At 56.8% G+C, this 14547-nt stretch overlaps 2 protein-coding genes across 4 annotated transcripts in view; both read left to right on the top strand.

The window, feature by feature from the left end:
• PIK3R6 (phosphoinositide-3-kinase regulatory subunit 6) overlaps positions 1-809 on the top strand; it is a 46523-nt gene extending 45714 nt beyond the window's left edge. For all 3 annotated transcript variants that reach the window (XM_051825189.3, XM_070060054.2, XM_089317214.1), the window contains exon 20: positions 305-809. In XM_051825189.3, coding sequence (XP_051681149.3) covers positions 305-461 — 157 coding nt within the window. In that variant the 3' untranslated portion in view covers positions 462-809. The remainder of the gene's footprint in view (positions 1-304) is intronic.
• A 2362-nt stretch (positions 810-3171) lies between these two features.
• MFSD6L (major facilitator superfamily domain containing 6 like) lies at positions 3172-5351 on the top strand. The gene has a single exon (XM_002718978.6). The coding sequence runs from the start codon at positions 3369-3371 to the stop codon at positions 5121-5123; it is 1755 nt and encodes a 584-aa protein (XP_002719024.4). The 5' UTR covers positions 3172-3368; the 3' UTR covers positions 5124-5351.
• Positions 5352-14547: the final 9196 nt, after the last annotated feature.

Here is a 14547-nt window from a genome sequence, read left to right as displayed (position 1 = left end):
TGGCCTGCTGGACATGGACTTGAATCCAGGAAGAAGAGGCAAATGAGTGGCTGACGCTGAGCAGCCCAGGTTTTAAGTTCTCCCAAGAGTCCCGTATGTACACACACATTCCTGATCCCACCCCCTCTGCTGGCACCAGTTCACGCAGCCCTGGCTGGTTAGACCTGGGAAGGCAGAGGAACTCCATGCAGGGTGTTCTTCCTCATCCTGATTCTTCCTCTCCCTTCTGCCCCCAATAACGAGTTTGCCTTTCCAACACCCTGAGCAGCCGTGACACCTGAGATGGGCCTCTCCCCACCCACAGGTTCCAGGTCGCTCCCTGCCCAGAGCCGTCTTCCGAGACCCAGAAGTCCAAGCCATCGTGGCTCAGTTCCCACGGGCAGCAGCCGATGGAGACCACCAAAGCCCAGCCCAGACCCCTTCGCATGCCCATCAACACATTCTCCGGCATCATCCAGTGAGCCCACCAAGGTGGCAGGAACCCCCGAGGAAGGAAACACTACCCCCATCAACCTGAAACACAGTGGGCCACAGCAAGTGCCCAGGAGCCCAGGGAGCCTGCCGTGGGCTTGGTGCCCCCAGTCCTCCCACCCACCCCAGGAAACCAAGGCTAGAGCTGCCGACGTGGCCAGAGCCCTGTGGTCACCCTGGGGGTGGAGGCAAGGGGCGGTGGATGAAGAGAACTGAAACCAGCTCCTCCCTTATCTGCCCCCTTCCCACACTCGGCCACTGCCCACCTTACCCCTCCAGGGCAGGGGTCTCTCCCAGATCCAATAAATGCACACTAAAATTTTTCTGCTTTCCCAAGCACCCAGCACCATGCGTATTTGCATAGACATCGGGAGCAGTGCTTCCAGAACCCAGTGGCTGCAGTTAGGTAAGGGCTTCGGGGAATACTAGGTGGTATCCTCTGGCCCCCTGCCCCCTTCCTCTCCTCATTCTTACAAACCGAGGGTCTCTCCTGACCACCACTGTCCCCACGTGGAGGGGAGGATGCTAGGTAATTGCAAGTGGTGGAAGACATGAAAATTCTTGACTTTAAAGTTCAAAAACTCAACACCCAGGTATAAAAGCAGGACAGATCAATGGCACAACTCCTCTTCTCGCTGCCAGGGCCAGGAAGGGGGTGGGGGAGACAGTAACAGAGGCCTTAAACACTTGAACTTGAGTCACCTGGACGGAGCCCCAGGAGGTGGCAGAGGTGCGGATGGGAGTTGTGGAAGAGATCCAAGAGCAGACAGCTGGATACCTCACTTTGGGCCTTCTGTTCCCAGGAGTGGGCACAAGTCCAGGGCACATTCCCAGCACACAGGAGAGTGCAAGAGAGAGATCCTGTGCCCCTAGGGCTCACGGGAAGCAGGCTAAGTTTTTCCCCCAGTAGCTAAAAGCAGACAGGCCCAGAGGCCTCCGAGGGAAAGGGGTATAGCTGTGGGCACCTCGACCAGACACCAGCTTGGCATAATGCCTGCCTCCCAGTGGAGAGCAGCCCAGGGCTGACCAAGCCCAAGAGGTGGTTGGAGGTGTTGCACCCCCCCCCCCAGAGCTGCCTGCTGCCGGCCCCCCAGGGAGGAGAGAAACCAGGGATGGTCTTCCGGGTGACGGAGGTGGTGCAAGGGCTCTGGATTTGAGTGAGTTTTCCTAGAAGAGGCTTAGATTTTCTTCTTTCTGCCTTCGAGGGCAGGCACGCTGACCCACATCCGCCGAGCATTTTACAGCCATCATGTTGTTAAGGAAACATCAGCAGAATTTACCAGTTGTTAAGGTTAGGTGAGGGCTCTGAGCCCAACCACCCCTCTGGGGGCTGACAAGGAAAACAAGTTGCAGACCACATTCTACAATCCACACACACACACACACACACACACGTTGGCAAGTGGCTCCCACCCCAGCCAAAGCAGGTGCTCTGAGCAAACCCTGCATGAAGATACCTATTGAATCTGTAGCTGGACACTGGACCATTTTGGAGCAAAGCCTACAGCAGATTACAAAGGGCTGGACTGCAGCAAAGTCTGGACTCTCAAACTCTGAAACCCTGGTCAAGCGAGACAGGAGATACTTCCCAAAAAGCTCTACCCAGGCCACGGTGACTTGGACATGACTCATTTTGCCAGCGAGGAACGATTTCTGATATCTATCATGGTAACCAATGAAGCCCTTTCTGTTGACCTAACATTGTTGACGTGCTTAGATGAAAGGTTGATTTATTTTACTTGAAAGGCAGAGTGAGAGAGAGCTCTTCCATTTACTGGTTCACTCCCCCAAAATGACCCCCAACAGCCAGGGCTGATGCCACAGCCTGGAACTCCAGGGCCCAAGCATCTTCCACTGCTTTCCCAGGCACATCCGCAGGGGAGCTGGATCGGAAGTGGGGCAGCCAGGGCTCCAACCCACGCTCCCAGGGATGCTGGCCCGTGGTGTGGTGGCTTAACCCGCTGCACCACAAGGCCCTTCTGTAACCACCTCTGGAGTATGGGCTTGGTGACAGCACATCAGACCTCGATTAGCCGCAGATTAAAATGAGCAGGCCCAGGAGCAGCCATCAAGAACTGCCCTCAGCTGTCGGCCTTGTTCCCGCTGAAGGAAACTGTGGCCCAAGGCCATGCCTCTTCCAGGGACAGCTCCCACCCAGAGAGAGAGTTCTGGACCCTGAGGACAGAAATCCTTATCTGGGTGGAGATACAGTAGAGGCGAGGTATGTACATGGAATTACCCCCACCCAGCCCCCCCGCAGTGGTTCCACGGTGCTATAGAAGGAGAGAAAGCAGAGAAAGGGAGTGTGTGCCGGGAGGAAGTGGGGAGAATGGGATTTGCCATCTCAGCCCTGTGTCTGTACCGATCTGAGGAGGGTGGGAGCCTCACCGACCCCGTTCACTGCGTTCTCACTCCTCCACCCTGACTCAGTCTCACCTGCCCGAAACAGTCCAGGCATTTAGCCCAGATTTCCGGGGCGACCCAGGGCAGCCAGAGATCAAGGCGGCACCCGCAGCGGCCTGGCTCGCAGCGCGCTCTGCAGGCCACAGGACGCGCACCTGCGGCCCACCCTCCTCCCCACTCCCACCTGTGCAGGTAACGACCGTTCGCCGCTGAGCGCTGCAGGTGCGCCTCGCCCTCCCCCCCCCCCAAGGCGGGGCCACTTCCGGGCCGGCGACTTGCGCGGGGGCGGGGGCGGCGGTTGACCCGGCGACCGCGGCGCCGCCGGAGGCCGGAGTGGCTCGCTCGCAGCCCGGATCCCGGATCCCTCGAGCCTCCCTCCCGGGGAGGGGGGGTGGACATGGGGCGCCGCCCCGCCCGGCCTCCGCGGCGTGCCCTCCGCGCCCAGCTCCGCCTTGCGCCGCCGCCAGCTCGGGGCTGACGGCGCCGGGGCAGCCATGAGCGCCAACCCCCAGTGGGACGTCAGCCGGGCGCTGGGGGTGGCCAGGCTCTTCCAGCTAGTGTGCGGGGTCCGCGATGGCTCCGTGAGCCCGTTCCTGACCCTCTACCTGAGGCAGCTGGGCCTGGCCGCGCCCTGGGTGGGCGTTCTCATGGGAACCAAGCACCTGATCGCCGCCTTCTGGGCCCCCTTCTGCGCCCTCCTGGCGCAGAACCACCAGAAGAGGCGAGCGCTGCTCACCGGCTCGCTGCTGGGCTCGGTGGGCGCCAGCCTCCTGCTGGTGCTGGTCCCGCCGCTGCACACGGAGCCGGGCTCCGGTCCTTGTAATGGAAGCGCTCGGGTGCCGGCCACGGCCCCACCGCCGGGGGTCTGGGCCTCTACGACGAACGCCACCTGGGCCCTGGAGTCTGCCTCCAGCCCACCAGCAGGGGCGCCAGGTCTCGCCCGCAACTGGACCCCTGGCCCGGACGGACCTGGCCGGAGCGACCGAGACTCGGTGGGGCACATTCACGGCGGCTACTTAGCCTCCCACGGGCTCCTGCCTCCTGCTGCTTCAGACGAGGACGTGAACACCTGGGAAGGTGCCTATGAGGTGGTCAACACGGCCCTGGCTCTCCTGCCCGCGGAGGGCCCCGGACTGGCAAGTCCAGCCAACTGGTCGACCACCGAGGGGCACGCCAAGGCCCTTGACCTGTCCCTGGAAGGGCTGCGTTGGACTTTCATCCTTTCCTTGGGGTCCGTGGTGCTGTGGGAGCTGCTGACGGCCCCTCTGGAGCAGGTGGCCGACGACAGCCTTTACGAATACCTGGATTTTGTGGACGCCACCGACCGGTACGGGAGCCTGTGGGTGTGGAGACTGCTGGGCGTGTCCGCAGGTGCGTGTGGCACCGCGGCCCTGGTGGAGCAGCTGGGCTGCTTCCTGGTGAGCAGCGGCCCCCAGGGGGCGCTGCACTTCTACGGCTACTCCGTGGTCAGCTTCGTGGCCTTGCTGGTGAGCATCGCCTTCCCTGTCCCCAAGTGCCTGCGGCAGGAGCCCCGCTACAGAACCATCAAGGCCCTGTCTGTGATGGGAGGCGCCCCCCGCCTCATCCTCCTGGCCCTCACCGTCTTTCTGATCGGCGCCGTCACCAGCACGGTGCAGAACTTCCTGTTCTGGCACATGAGGGACCACGGCAGTGGCGAGCTGGTCATGGGCTTCTCGCTGGCCCTGGGCTTGCTGGGAGAGCTCTCTCTCCGGCCTTTCAAGACCGTGTTGCTCAGCAAGGTGTCCAGGGTGGGCATGGTGGGGCTGGGGCTGGGCTGCCTGGCCGGGCAGCTGCTCTACTACTCCTTCATCTGGAGCTGGTGGTCCGTGCTCCCCGTCCAGGCCCTGAGCGCCATCAGCGGCGGGGCCCTGTGGTGGGCCGTGGTTGCCTCCATAGAGGACCTGGCCACTTCCGGCACGGAGAGACCCCTGACCGCTATGTTCCGGGGCCACCTCTACGGCGGCGGCTGCAGCCTGGGCAGCTTCGTGGGAGGCTTCGTGGTGATGCACTTCGGCCTGGCTGTGCTCTACCAGGCCTGCTGCGTGGCACTGCTGCTCTGGCTGGCTCTGTTCCTGGCCATCCAGCCCAGGCTGCCCCAGGAGCGGAAAATCAACTACTCGAAGCTGTTGGCGGTGGAGGCGAGTGACACGAGTGACTCGGAGCCGGGGCTGGACCAGGACTGGTTTGTGAAGGCCGTGGAGGAGGAGCAGTCTCACCAGAAGGGCTGAGCCGGGGCGGGCGGAGGGACACAGTCTTGGGAGGGCAGAACCCTGCCGCGGACCACAGGGAGAGCCTTTGATCCGAGGGTCCGCGCCGAGGGCCCCACAGGGATGGTCTCATCCCTGGATTTTCTCTACTTTTGTAGTAAAAGGAGAGTCACTGCTTTTGCCATTCAATCTTTTTCAATAATGGAGGAAGAATACATTTGCTAAAAAAAAAAAAAGAAGGAAAAAACTTCCTTTTTATTGCTGCCTTTGTATGTGCTCTATTTGATGTGTCACATTTCAGGGACATTATTTTTCATTATTGAGGTCCGCCGTGGCTCACGTGATCCCATTACATTGGTGGTACCGGGAAGGCAGTGGGCCCTGCGGGATGCCGTGGGCAAGGAGCTGGCCCGTGTGGACAGGGATCCGCCCCCTCCGGGTCGTACAGACATCAGCCCTAGCCCGTGAATGCTGTGTGCTGAGGTTTCCAACAAGATATCGTGATGGGAAATGTACCCTGTGTTGGGTTGGAGCAGGATGGGACGGAGGGAGGGAGGGAGGCAGGGAGGGAGGGTTAGGAGACTCGATCTTCCTTGCAAATGGGTGCATCCTGGGAAAGGGGCTTCTAGAGCCGCCATCCGTGCTGACTCCGCAGGGGAGCTGGCACCGCCCGCCATGGTGTGGGCTGCCGAGGGCGTCCCGCTGCACCTGTGCCCCGCCGCATGGCGAAGCTGGTACAGTGACAAGCCAGGGCCTTTCCCAACACCCCCCGCCCCCCGCAGGTGGGGCCCTTCATTCCCAGGGCCAGTCCTCAACAGGCCTCCTCTGCCACGTACATACAGGACACGGGGTGTAGAAGGAGCCTCTTTGTACACACGCAGAGAAAGTCTCATCGCTGGAGAGGAGAGCAGGTACACGAGGCTACTTCAAAAAGTCTGGAAACGCAGGTGATGGAAAACGTGCAAGGATATCAAAAAACTTTTTTGCACCAAAATAAAATTATCTTTTAATTCCATCTCCCATGGCCCTCTGGAAGTACCCTCACGTACCAGTTACTCTGTAAGCCCCTGGACCCTTCAGTATGGTCAGATTAATATTTTATACTGCCGGCACCACGGCTCACTAGGCTAATCCTCCACCTAGCGGCGCCGGCACACTGGGTTCTAGTTCCGGTCGGGGCGCCGGATTCTGTCCCGGTTGCCCCTCTTCCAGGCCAGCTCTCTGTTGTGGCCCGGGAGTGCAGTGGAGGTTGGCCCAAGTGCTTGGGCCCTGCACCCCATGGGAGACCAGGAGAAGCACCTGGCTCCTGCCTTCAGATCAGCGCGGTGCGCCAGCCGCGGCGGCCATTGGAGGGTGAACCAACGGCAAAGGAAGACCTTTCTCTCTGTCTCTCTCTCTCACTGTCCACTCTGCCTGTCAAAAAAAAAAAATTATACTATAATTTGATAACACAACCCAGACTTTCTCAAGCACCCCTGAGACATGGCTCCAGGGCCTTTTATTTTTCAAACTCTGCTAAGAATATAAAGGTCAACAACAACAAAATAAAATTACCACTGCCTGAAACGATTAGAGTCACTTGCCTCACGTAAAACCCCCCAGAGGCAGGCAGCCCAGAGGTGGCCCAGCTGCTCCACTGTGCCACTGGGGACCTAGAATGTTTTTGTTCTTCACCTCTTCGTCCCATCTCCACCTTGTAGAGGTCCCTTTTCAGAGAGCTGGCCTGGAAGAGGGGCAACCGGGACAGAATCCAGCGCCCCGACTGGGACTAGAACCCGGTGTGCCGGCGCCGCAAGGCGGAGGATTAGCCTAGTGAGCCGCGGCGCCGGCCAGGAAGAGGAATTGAGAATAAATAAAAATAGTGGATGTCAGAGACACATAAAATTGGAAATAAATGACAGCGAGTTGAAGACTCTTTGAAAACTGACTGGAAAGGTGTAATGTAGGTTTAATCAGAGTTCCAAAATGTAAGCAAAGAGTAAACAGGACGAAAGCAATCTTGGAAGAAACAAGTGTTGAGAATTCTCCAGCACTGATGAGGAATCCAAACTACAGAATCAAGAAGCCCAAGAAATCCAGAGCAAGACATATTTAAACCCACCACGTTACGCTCAAGCTGCAGGGACCTAACCAGAAACCAGAAACATAAAAAAACCAGAGACCAGATCACCTTGAAAGAGATATTAGTTAGTTCACAGTCTAACTTCCCAACAGCAACAGGTACCTGCTGTGCCACAAGGCGGGGCCCCAGGACCTAAGATTTTAATCGCTGTGGTCTATTTCTAGGACACTGGGCAAGGGGAGTGGAAGAGGGCTGAAACAGTAAGGTTTAAGCAGAGGTGGACAGTTGGCTGGGTTGTTAAGATCCAGTTACAAAGCCCCTTCCTACACCACAGTGCCTGAGTTTGAATCCTGGCTCCAACTCCGGATTCCAGCTTCCTGCTAACGTGCACCCTGGGAGGTAGCCATTGATGGCTCCAGCTTCTGCTTCCCATGTGGGAGACCTGGGCTGTGTTCCTGGCTCCTGACTTCAGCCTGGCCCAGTCCTGGCTGTTGCAGGCAGTGTGGGGAGTGAGCCGGCAGGTGGGAGTTCCATCTTTCTGTCTGTCTGTTTCTCTCCCTGGTCTCTGGAATAAACGAAACATTTGTGAAAGTTTAGACTGAAGGCAGCGATCCTGTGACATTTACTGAACAGTGGGTAGTATTTACTATGTAGGTGGAACACACTAGAATACCGCACACAAGCCACTTCCTAAGGCAAACAAGAGCAGGGATTGGCTTAAGATCGAAGTTAGCAGGTGTGGTTTAACCCGAAGAAGGGGAAGAAAGATGAGAAAGAGCGGCCTGGGCTGAGGAGCGGGATAACAGACAATGTGGTAATGATTTAATGACCTAAAAGATTTTATAGGAAGAATGGGAAGCCAGGAAATTCGCATCCGGGCTTAGTGAATCGCCAGCTACCCATCCTTTGTAAAGAATTGTACTACTGGGGGCCAGTGCTGTGGCGTAGTGGGTAAAGGCGCTGCCTGCAATGCTGGATCCCATACGGGCGCTGGTTCGAGTCCCGGCTGCTCCACTTCTGATCCAACTCTCTGCTATGGCCTGGGAAAGCAGTGGAAGATGGCCCAAGTCCTTGGGTCCCTGCACCTGTGTAGGAGACCCAGAAGAATTCCTGGCTTCAGATCAGCAAATCTGGGGAGTAAACCAGCAGATGGAGGATCTCTCTCTCTCTCTCCTCTAACTCGGCCTTTCAAATAAATAGACAAATCTTTAAAGACCAAGCATGTTAGCCAGGAGTGCAGCCATACAGCCCTGCGGCTGTAACTCCTTATTGACTGTGGCATTGAGCATCTTCTGGCCTTGCGCAAAGAAACTGGGGAGAACAGACGCCCCCTGGTGGCCCCGAGGGTGCGTTAGCCTAGCAGAGCAGCTCTTGCTGCACGCGTTGGAATTCGTTCCTCGAGCGTTTTAAAGGAGAAAAGAAAACTCGGTCCCTTTGTGCCTGGCAGGGATTGTTTCCCATACAGAATGCAGCCCCAGGACCTCCGGCGATCTCTGAGAATTCCATCCCACGCACTGGGACAACGGTCTCTGTGGGAAAACGCTAAGACCACTGATCACTTCCAAGATATATAAAGATCTGGAAGACGGTCGTTAGTGCAAAGTACTCTGCTTAAATAAAGCCGATTTCTCCCACCCTGTGCCATGTGTGCAAATAGCAATCGTTCAATTCAAAGAGTTCCTGGAAAATGGAATTAAATATAAGTCTATTTGGGGGCCGGCGCCGCGGCTCACTAGGCTAATCCTCCGCCTTGCAGCGCAGGCACACCGGGTTCTGGTCCTGGTCAGGGTGCCGGATTCTGTCCCGGTTGCCCCTCTTCCAGGCCAGCTCTCTGCTGTAGCCAGGGAGTGCAGTGGAGGATGGCCCAAGTCCCTGGGCCCTGCACCCCATGGGAGACCAGGAGAAGCACCTGGCTCCTGCCTTCGGATCAGCGCGGTGCGCCCGGCCGCAGCGTGCCGGCTGCGGCGGCCATTGGAGGGTGAACCAACGGCAAAAGGAAGACCTTTCTCTCTGTCTCTCTCTCACTGTCCACTCTGCCTGTAAAAAAAAAATTTATGTTTTTGAAAAGTGTGGGGAGCAACTGGGAGCAACTCGGACTAGACTAAGTTACTGAAATTAAGACTTATTCTATGCATCTGCTCTCCCACAATATGGCGCTGGGAGAGGAGGAAACAGCTTCTACACAGCTGCCTCCAGTTCAACCAATAAACAGCAGGACCTGCTCCTGATTGGAGGAGAGCAGCGTGCTCGGCGAGTGGGTAGCAGAGTTGGGATTGGTGGAAGAGGACTATAAAGGAGGAGAGAGCCAACATGCACCAGGAACATCTATCTGAAGGAACACCTGTGCAGCCCCCGAGAGAGCCGGCCGGCGGTGTGCCGCTCCCCCGCGGAAAGTGGCAGGGGGCCCGCCCCTCCACGGAGGTGGAGGGACGGTAGCCAACCCGGGAAGAACCAGCAGCAAACCCGGGGAGGGCCGAGCAGACAAAAGAACAGCGCAGGGTCCTGTGTCGTTCCTCCACGAAGAGGGGGAGCGACAAAAAGCATAATGACAGAGAGAGGGGGAAAGAGGAGAATTTTCCTTCCACCTGCTGGTTCACGCCCCAAATGAACACAACAGCTGGGGATAGGCCAGGTGGAAGCCAGGAGCCTGGAACTCCACCCAGGACTCCCACTCCATCCGGGACTCCATCCGGGACTCCCACGTGGGTGCAGGGGCCCAAGCACTTGGCCCATCCTCTGCTGCTTTCTCAGGCACATTGGCAAGGAGCTGGATGGGGAGAGAAGCAGCTGGGACAAGCACCGGTGCCCATATGAAATGCTGGGGCCACAGGCAGAGGCTTAACCTATACGCCACAGTGCTGTCCCTAGAAGTCATTTTTCACACTTATAGACCCTTTTAGTGATGGACTGAATGGGGGTGGGTCATTGGTACAGCACTGAAGATGGTGCTTGGGGCACGCCCATCCCAGATGGAGTACCTGGGTCCCTGCTAGCTCTCTTTCCGATTCCTGTTTCCCACTAACGTGCACCCTGGGAGGCAGCAGGTGATGGTTCAAGTAGCAGGGTCCCTGCCGCACATGTAGAAGACCCAGGTGGAGCGGCCGGCGCCGTGACTCACTAGGTTAATCCTCTGCCTGCGGCACCAGCATCCCATATGGGCGCTGGGTTCTAGTCCCGGCTGCTCCTCTTCCAGTCCAGCTCTCTGCTGTGGCCCGGGAGTGCAGTGGAGGATGGCCCAAGTGTTTGGGCCCTGCACCCGAATGGGAGACCAGGAAGAAGCACCTGGCTCCTGGCTTCGGATTGGCGCAGTGCCGGCCATAGCGGCCATTTGGGGAGCGAACCAATGGAAGGAAGACCTCTCTGTCTCTCTCTCTCTCTCTCGCACTGTTTATAAGTCTACCTGTCAAATAAATTTTTTTAAAAAATTGAAAAAAAATCTTTCTCTGTCTTTTAAATAAATAACAATTTTTTAAAACAATCTGATGAATGTCACAGGTGCTCTCCCTGAAATGCAGACTGTTCATACTCAGCACAGATTAGTAAAACAACAACAGCATGTTTACTAACCGAGGTTAACGCCATAGCCTAACCTACCTGAGACATGTGTTTGCCAAGTATCTTGCCAATGGCCCATCTTTGCAAACCTCTTTCTAACTTGGCCCACCAAGTGGGCGAAGCAGAGAACTTTGTTAGCATCAGAGGATTTTCCTGTCTGCTTTCAGAGCCCGGCTGTGGAACGGCTCGGACGCGGGAGGTTACAAGCGGGAGCCGTGGCCTGCGCTGGGAACATGGTTTGCGAGTTTTCTTCTGCTGCAGAGGTAAAGCTTAAGCTACAACCTCCTGGGCAAGCGGCTTTCCCAGCCGCCTCTCAGCTCCCAGGTCTCAACGGTGAGTGTCCTGGCCTCCACGGCCTCCTAAGCTCATGCCCTCAACATGGACACGAGCCCCTCCTTTGAGCCGAGCAGACATAGCTGCAACAGAGGTTCTGGTCTTCCTGCAAGAAAGGAATTTCAGGGCCGATGCTGTGGCATAGTAGGCTAAGCCTCCATCTGCGGCACCGGCATCCCATATGGGTGCCGGTTCGTGTCCCGCCTGCTCCTCTTCCAATCCAGCAGCTCTCTGCTAATGTCCTGGGAAAGCAGTGGAAGATGGCCCAAGTGCTTGGGCCCCTGCACCTGTGTGGAAGACCCAAAAGAAGCTCCTGGCTTCGGCCTGGCCCAGCTCCGGCCGTTGTGGCCATCTGGGGAGTGAACCAGTGGATGGAAGACCTCTCTCTCTCTGTCTCTCCCTCTTTCTGTCTGTAACTCTGCCTATTTATTTATTTACTTATTTGAAAGGCCCACACAGGTGCAGGGGCCCAACACTTGAAAGTGGAGCAGCAGGGACTCGAACCGGTGCCCATTTGGGATTCTGGCACTACAGATGGCGGCTTTACCTGCTACGCCACAGTGCCGGCCCCAGTAAAAAAAATCTTAAAAAGAATTTCAGACATGCGGCAGAGAGTAGTGGTAAGAAGGCAGCGAGTGTGAAGAATAGAGACTGGGTGGGCAGATCTCCAGCCGGATCTGAGAAACCCAGGCTCCATTTACTCCAGGCTTGATAAGGGTATGGGGTCCGCTTCCTCCCGCCACCCCCTTCTCTGGGACAAAGGGTTTTCTGGGTGTGAAACAGGGGACATTCCTCCCCAGGTTTTGTTACCCGCGGTTAGCAGACTGGGTAGCCCACGTGCCCTCACAGCCAGGGTGCAGGGGTTGGTGATGCAAGCCAGAGGAGCAGCCTGTGGGTCGGGGCTCCAGCGTTGGGGGTGGGGAGGGGGCTGGCGGGGCAGAGAAGACTGGCTAGGCACCATCAGTGCAGGCAGCGCCTTCCTGCTGCCATTCAGCCTTGGCGTCGGGACCCCTGCTGCCCCTCTGCCCCCGCAAGGGAGAGGAGCATCCTGTGAAGGCTGAAAAGCCAGTTCCTACCTCCACTCAGCAGGAGGGCGCTCTAAGCCCGGGCTCAATGAGGATTTTCTAATAGCTCACCAAGACCTGGAAGTGGAGATTCGACCTGCAGTTTGGAAGCTTTACCACCAGAGGGCACCAAACACATCGGGGAAAACAAGTAAGCGGCTGCTTCCTCTGGGCAAACCTGGTCCTCTGTCCCCTCGCCAGCTCAGGGTGACGATAGCTCCCTCTTGTCTTTCAGCCTTGGGAGCTTGGATCTGAGCCGGTCTTGTGAGAGGCAGGCGGTAGGTCCCGGAGAGGACTGAAATTGGCTTTCCCTGCAATTGATCTGGAAGACACACAGGCAGGGCTCCCAGCCCGGGCAGCCCAGGGCAGCCCTGGGGATGTGCTCCCGAGGACACGGGCGCCAGTACTGCGGCTTCCGTCTTGATCGGAGCAGGGTTGGACTGCAGAGAGCGTCTCCCCCAGCCTCTGGAACTCTGGCCTCAAGCAGGCAACCCCTGGGGCCCCAGTGTCGGTGGACGCTGGGCCGTCGCCGCCCCCTTTGTCTGGGGCATCAGTAAGCAACGCCCCTCTCTGCTGTTCTTGGCAAAAGGCATGAAAATCTGTGCGCGCGGGCAGACTGCACGACCAGGAAGCGGAGAATCCCACGCCTGTTTTGGCTTGGAGCCTCCTTTCTTGTGAGCTGTCCTGAATGCTTTCTAGGTTTCTGTTGGAGAACAGGGAGGTGAATTAGGGCAGAGAGAAGTTGACTGGGGGCCACAGCAAGAACCTACCTTAAATGGCAGCATTGAGCCGCGATAAACGGCAGCAGGGGGCCACCAGCAGCCAGGGGGTTCTTGGCTGCCAGCAGCAAATAAACTTATCACATCTGTCCCGGGGACTGGTGAGCCAGACCGGCTGGGTGGCGGCTAGGGAGGATTGGACAAAGACATCCAACCTGCCACCGGGAGGGCCACAGCTTGTGTGGGTGATCTCCGAGTTTTGCTTAGCCTTGTCTTGAATAGAGAATAAAGAAGCATTTAGAAAATAAAACTTAAAAAAAAAAAAAAAGCTTAAGTCTCTTTGTTCCATTGCAACCCAAGGAATCTAAGGAGGGGCCACCTTCCACGTCATTCTGGGTCCCCAAGTGCCACACGGCCACCAGCAAGGGAAGGGGTTCATGAGTGGGCACCAAGGACACCAGGAGGCAGGTCAGGCTTCCAAGGTCACGAGCAACAGAGAGAAAAGGCCACGTGCGGGAGGGAAGAGAGCATCAGCCAATTACACAACCAATTCAGCAGTGATACATCTGAGAAGGGGTTACCATGCAGGTTATGGGAGGAACTCCTACAACTCTACAGCAAGAGAAACCTGACTTTTTTTAATATCTATTTTTATATATTTGAAAGAGTGATAGAGAGAGAGGAGGAGAGACAGATCTTTCATCTTCTGGTTCACTCCCCCAGTTGGCTGTAGCAGCTAAGGTTGGGCCAAGCCAAAGCCAGGAGCCCATAATTCCATCCGGGTCTCCCACATGAGTGGCCCACGTGGGCCCAAGTGCGTGGGTCATAGTCTGCTGCTTTCCCCAGGTGCATTCGCAAGGAGCTGCCAGGACTCAAAGCAGCGCTCGATACGTGATGCCGATGTCACAAGCGGTGTCTTGATTCTGTGTGAAAACCAGGCTGGCCCCCAAAAACCTGATTTTAAAATGGGCAAGGGCCTTGAATAAACATTTGTGCAAAGAAGGGCAAAAGACAGAAGGGCAGCAGACATTTGGGGGAAAAAATGCTCTTTGGGAGCCAGCATTGTGGTGCAGGGGGTTTAGCTGCCATCTGCAACACCTGGCATCCCATAAGGGCGCCGGTTCAAGTCCCAGCTGCTCTGCTTCTGATCTGAGCACCCTGCTACTGCACCTGGGAAAGCAGGAGAAGATGGCCCAAACACTTGGCCACCTGCCATCCACATAGGAGACTAGGATGGAGATCTACATTCCTGGCATTGGCCTGGCTCAGCCCCAACCATTGTGGCCATTTGGGGAACAAATCTGTGTGTGTGTTTCTCCCTCTCTCTGTGGTTCTGCCTTTCAAATCAAATAAATACGTCTTTAAAACATAAAAAAGATGCTGTTTGAGGTGGGGGTGGGAGTCCCTTTGAGTTTGTCTTGTACATTTTTCTTCATAGCTAGACTTGAGGTTCTTTCTGAAAGAAACTGCCGTCAATCAGCCTAGAGTAAGGTGGGAAGAAGCAAGCGTTCAGTGGTCCCACATCTGTCCCTGGCTGGCGCCCCTGTGCCATGGACTGCACACTCGCTCCTCGGTGGGTCCCCCTTCTTAGGGGTGCCGGGATGATCAGAGTGCGCTGGAGGGGGGTAGTGCTGTTCTTCCACGTAGAAGGCTGGAGGGGAATTAAGTATTTCCCTGGGGTGGGGGGGACACCCTTTCCTCAAGCTCATTAA

Source organism: Oryctolagus cuniculus, chromosome 17 (assembly GCF_051225735.1).
Source record: "Oryctolagus cuniculus isolate XC-2025 breed Fujian yellow rabbit chromosome 17, ASM5122573v1, whole genome shotgun sequence".
NCBI lineage: Eukaryota > Metazoa > Chordata > Mammalia > Lagomorpha > Leporidae > Oryctolagus > Oryctolagus cuniculus.
Note: the sequence above shows the minus strand (reverse complement) of the source record. Positions and strands in the feature narration are given on the sequence as shown.